Consider the following 5,736-nt stretch of genomic DNA (forward strand, 5'->3'; position numbering starts at 1 on the left):
TAAAAAACATGAGGAAACTATAAATATAAATGTACACATATGTAATATATATATATATATATAATATTATATATTTATGAATTTAATTACTTCTTAAAATTATATATGAAGACAGCTTATGTTTTAACTTTTTTTTTTTTTTTTTTTTTTTTTTAAATAGGACAACTATACAATTTTAAATATATTTCAAATAAAATAATAATATTTAAAAAAGTATAAATTCTAAAAACATCATTCGATTTTTTCATAAACTATCATTGTTTGTTTTTTGTTTTTTACATTATTAAAAATTAACATAAAATGGAATATATAGCTTAACCTCGGTTAATAATATTTTTCATTTTTAACTTTTATTAAACTTGGTATATAAGATGAGAAGATATTTCACCTTATATCATCACATATTAAGTTGGTGTGTTAAAAAAAAGATATATACATATATATATATATATATATATATATATATATATATATATATATATATATGTTGAAATGGATTGATAAGTGGTACACACATATATATTATATATATTTTATTATATATTATTTTCGTAACTACATTTATTTATGCGATATATAATATTTATTGAAACATGCCCATATTATTTATAATTTAAATTAATATTTATAAGGCCATACGGAAATAGGAACTGAAAAAAATAAAAGTTTTATTATATCTTTATTTCTTTTTTTAATACTTTTTTCATTTCGAAAAAAAAAAATATATATATATATATATAAACTAGAAAAATAATAAAATGATAAAATAAGGATAAAAATAAAAATAATAATTATACAAAGTAAACTTTTGATATAGCTCCTCACATATTTAAAAAAAAAAAAATATATATATATTATATATATTTATATATATATATATATATATATATATATATATATATATATATATTATTATTATTATTATTATTATTATCCCTTTATTTTTTCTTTATCATATAACAAAAAAAAAAAAAAAAAAAAAGAAACAGATATAATTGTAATATTAATTTTCATCAATACAAGTTGTATCCAAACCTAATTCGTTCAGAACTTTTTTGTAATTTTCAACATTTCTATGTAATATATCCTCAATAGGTCCTAATAATCTTTTGAAACTTTTTCTATCTAAATAGACGACTTGACAAAAATTTTGTGCTTTTATGGTAGCAGCTCTTGGTTTATTTTTGAGAAGAGCTAATTCTCCAAAGTAATCTCCTTTTGTATAAGTTTTGATGACTTTATTATCTTTAGAAGCTACAGCATTTCCATCTATAAGGATAAAAAATGTATCTCCTTCTTCTCCTTCTTTAATAATAATTTCTCCATCATTATAACTTTTAGATTTTAAGCAATCAGCAACTTTACATCTTTCATATGGATCCATGTCTTTTAAAATATTTACATGACTAAGAATATCTTCATACATTTTTCTTTTCTTAGCAACCATATCTTTTATTATATATGTAAAAGATTCTCTATCTAAGGCCCATAAATGGCATTTGGTTAAGGCTGTAGCTGTTGCAGCTCTTTTAGAATTATATAATAAGGCTAATTCTCCAAAAACATCTTTAGATTTTAATACTGTTAATACTTCTTTTTTATTATTTTCTTTTGTTTTATATATTTCAACTTCACCTTGATCTATAACATATAATAAATCTCCGTAATCTCCTTCATTTATAATATTAACACCTTTTTCTACATTTTTATCAAAAAATGCATTTACAATAATTTCAAATTCTTTCTTATTTAAATGATTAAACAAAAAGGATTCATTCAATGCTTCTCTTATCTTGGCCTTTTCTTTTTCATCTTTCTTATAAACTTTAGGAATAAAATTATCAATCTTTTTATTCCAGTCACCATATGCTTCTGCACTCACAGATAATCTTTTCTTCTGTATGAAATGTATACTTTCTAAATCCAATACCTTTCTCTCTATTTCTTTCCTGTCGAACATGCTGTGAACATCTGTGTCGTTACCGTCGCTTGAACCGTCGTCATCTGGAATGGGCAATTGAAAAAAAGGACAATAGATTAAGGTAAAACAAATATATTAAATAAAATATAACATTATAGAAGGATGAATAACATATAAGGCTACCAAATATATACATATTATATATAGATTATATAAATTCTGCTATTCGTACATACAAATATATATAAATATAAATATATATATATATATATATATATATACACATTTTGATATACTTACTAAGTATATTTTTTTTATTTAAAGTCATAAGAACTTGTTTACTCATTTCAGAATAATCCAATCCATCTAATATTTCACTATCCGTTTTGGTAATCGTTATTTTAGTTTTACTTGGTTTTTTACTTAATGAAAAACCTCTGGAAAATGTATATCTATCATCTTCACCATCATTATTCATATCTCCTTCATGAGCATTTTTTTTATTATTTCTCATTTTTTGTTCGAATGTTTTAAACTCGTTTTGTAATTCTTTATCTTTTATTACTTGTGAATTATCGTCACCTGCTTTTTCTTTCCCTTGTCTCCTTTAAATATTATCACCACGCAAAAAAAAAAAAAAAAAAATTTACATATAAATATTATATATATGATGAAAGTATATATATATATATATTATATATATATATATATATATATATATAATATATTTGCGTATATATATAATCTTTAAATTATGGGGACACTTTTTATTATGCACATATAAAAAATAATCATATATATATTTCTAACAAGGAAAAAAAAAAAAAATTTTATTTTTAAATTCACAAAAAAAAAAAAAAAAAAAAATATATATATATATATATATATAATAGTATATTAAAGAATTTTAAAAAATTGGTTCTTTTTAATTATTCAGTGAAAAATATGTAATGTGTGTATATATATATATATATTTATTTTTTTTTTTTTTTTTTCTGTTTTTTCCACTCTAATCATATATAATATATATATAATATAAATTTTGTATAAAATTAATACTTTTATATATTATATATATAACACCATATATATATATAATATATATATATATATATGATATTATGTGCACTTATATAAATTATATGGAGATCGTTATTTAAAAATTTTTTTTTTTTCCCCCATTTTAAGCCTTACCATGTGCACACATTGCCCATATTATTATGCTTGGGTATTTTTTATTTTATTTTATTTATTTATTTTATTTTTTTTTTTTTTTTGTTATAAAATGGAAAAAAAATAGAAAAAAAATTTTGTATTAAGAAAAATGATGAAAAATATAAATAAAAATATAATGAAAAGTATAGTGAAAAATATTTTAATTAGTTATATGGGGAAAACAAAAAAGATGAAAAAAAAAAATTCGTTATTATGCACATTTATGTTTATTTTTATCCTAATATATATATATATATATATATAAACCTTTTTATAATTTATTATATGCCTATCTATTATAAAAATGATGTACACTTATATATACATATCAATGTTTTATATTTAAATTATTCTTTTATAACATCTTATATTTCAAAAACTGTTAAGAATATATAATGTACTTATTTTAATATAGTAATAAAAGAAAAAATATACATAATAATAACAATGAAAATTGGGAAAATTATAAAAATTGTGGAATTATAAATATATATATATATTTATATATAAATATATATTTTTTTTTTTCATCATATACATGTGCACGATATATCTTTTGAATTTACTTAAATGTCTTAAGGGTAAAATATATATAATAATATTTATATATATATATATATATCTTATAAAATATCAATACGGAAAATAATAAACTGTATATTTCTTTCAAAAGTTTTTATTTCTATTTTTGTTTAACCCCTATACGAGTATTATAAGCTTTCAAATTTTTTTATTTTCTTCATAAGATTAATTATATATGTAAACATGTGGACATTATATATGTTATATATATAAGAAGAAAAAAGCATATTTATATGTTTTAAGATAGAACTTTATATGCTTATTGAATTATTTTATTTTAACCCCTTTTTTTCTATTTATTATTTAATTTATTTATTGTTTAATGATTTATATATATATGGTTTAGCACACGAGATAAAATTATATTAACATATCTATTGTGTTTTTTTTTTTTTTTTTTTCAAAGAAAACAAGTTCATATATGTACATTAATATTATTCCCTTTTTGTGTTGAAATCCAAAAATATATATATATATATGTATATATATTTTTATATTTATTTATATATATATTTTATAAATGTCAGAATATGGAACAACGTTTATATTATAAAATATATTATATAATTTATATTCCCTTGTTTAAAAATTGAAAAACAAAAATAATTCCCATGATTAAATATTGTAGAAATAATAAGACATTTCTTATTTTTTAAAATATAAAATTAAATATAATAAAAATGAAAAATAATATGTGTTAAAAAATTAAACATAATAATTTTATTATATTATTATACGTTTCTTCTTCTTTTTCTTTTATTTTAATATATATTTATTAAAAACATAATTACCAATTTAAATTTACAAACTTTTTTTATTACTATTATATCCCTTTTAGCAAGGTCTACACAACAACAACAAAAAAAAAAAAAAAAAAAAAAAAATTATGTCAACTTCAAAATATATTAGTATAACATATGATTTTTCAAAGGGTTAACAACACATATATTAACATATGTTAATTGAAAAATATAGTTACGTATTTTATTAAAATTGTATAAAACATTTTCATATATATATATATATATATACTTATTATATAGAAATGTTCTATATATTTAAGAAAACATAACAATAAATATTATTTACATATTATATTTCAATATATTCCCTTATAATTAATTGTCCTATATGGTATATAATATAAATCACTTTTTCATATTCCATAATATAATAATTTTTTTTTGAATCATTCATTATAAGTTCTATTATATAAAAATATATACATAAATGAACATTTCATAAAATATATTTTTGTATATACTAATATATTCTTTCTTACTATTTTTTTATCATTATTAAGAAAAGGAGAATTTTATAATAATATATAAGAAAAAAATAAATACATTATAATATATATAAATATTAATATACATGTACAAATGTATTTAAAAATATTTTTTTATACATATATAACAATATGTATATATATTTATAATTATTACTCAAATTTAATATAATATATATATATATATATATTATTTATATACTTTTACAATAAATTATATAAAATATATATTTATCATGATAATGCTATAATTTCATTTTTTAAAACCAGGAACAAAATATGAAGATAATGAAATATTTTTATACCTTTTTATTTTAAAAGTATAAAATAATTAAATATATTTCTCTTTTTTATTAACAATTAAAAATACTATAGGAAAGATTTTAAGTTATACATATAATAATATATATATGTATATATATATATAAATATATATATTTTTTCTTAAATGATAAAACCTTAATATGTAAACATATATATATATAATATATATTTTTTTTTTTTTTCTTTATAACTTGACAAAATAGGGTTTTCATATCATTTATATATATTTTTTTTTTAATTCACTGATTTTTAGAGAAGTCATTATAAGTCATTATTGTTATATATATATATATATATATATATTATACAATTATAACACATAAAAATATTATATAAAATAATAAATAAATATATATATATTTTTGTATCCATATCATGAAGAATACAAAGAGAAAATATTAAAAAA

At 16.9% G+C, this 5,736-nt stretch overlaps 1 protein-coding gene across 1 annotated transcript; it reads right to left on the reverse strand.

Annotated features, from left to right (window-relative positions):
- Positions 1-1,003: 1,003 nt before the first annotated feature.
- Positions 1,004-3,135, reverse strand: PRSY57_1222400 (cAMP-dependent protein kinase regulatory subunit; the record flags this gene model as incomplete). The annotated part of the gene is made up of 3 exons (XM_012908645.2): positions 1,004-2,004; positions 2,222-2,526; positions 3,116-3,135. 3 exons carry the CDS (start codon positions 3,133-3,135, stop codon positions 1,004-1,006), a joined length of 1,326 nt encoding a protein of 441 aa, XP_012764099.1.
- Positions 3,136-5,736: the final 2,601 nt, after the last annotated feature.

The sequence above is a fragment of the Plasmodium reichenowi genome, chromosome 12, assembly GCF_001601855.1.
Source record: "Plasmodium reichenowi strain SY57 chromosome 12, whole genome shotgun sequence".
In the NCBI taxonomy this organism is placed as follows: domain Eukaryota; phylum Apicomplexa; class Aconoidasida; order Haemosporida; family Plasmodiidae; genus Plasmodium; species Plasmodium reichenowi.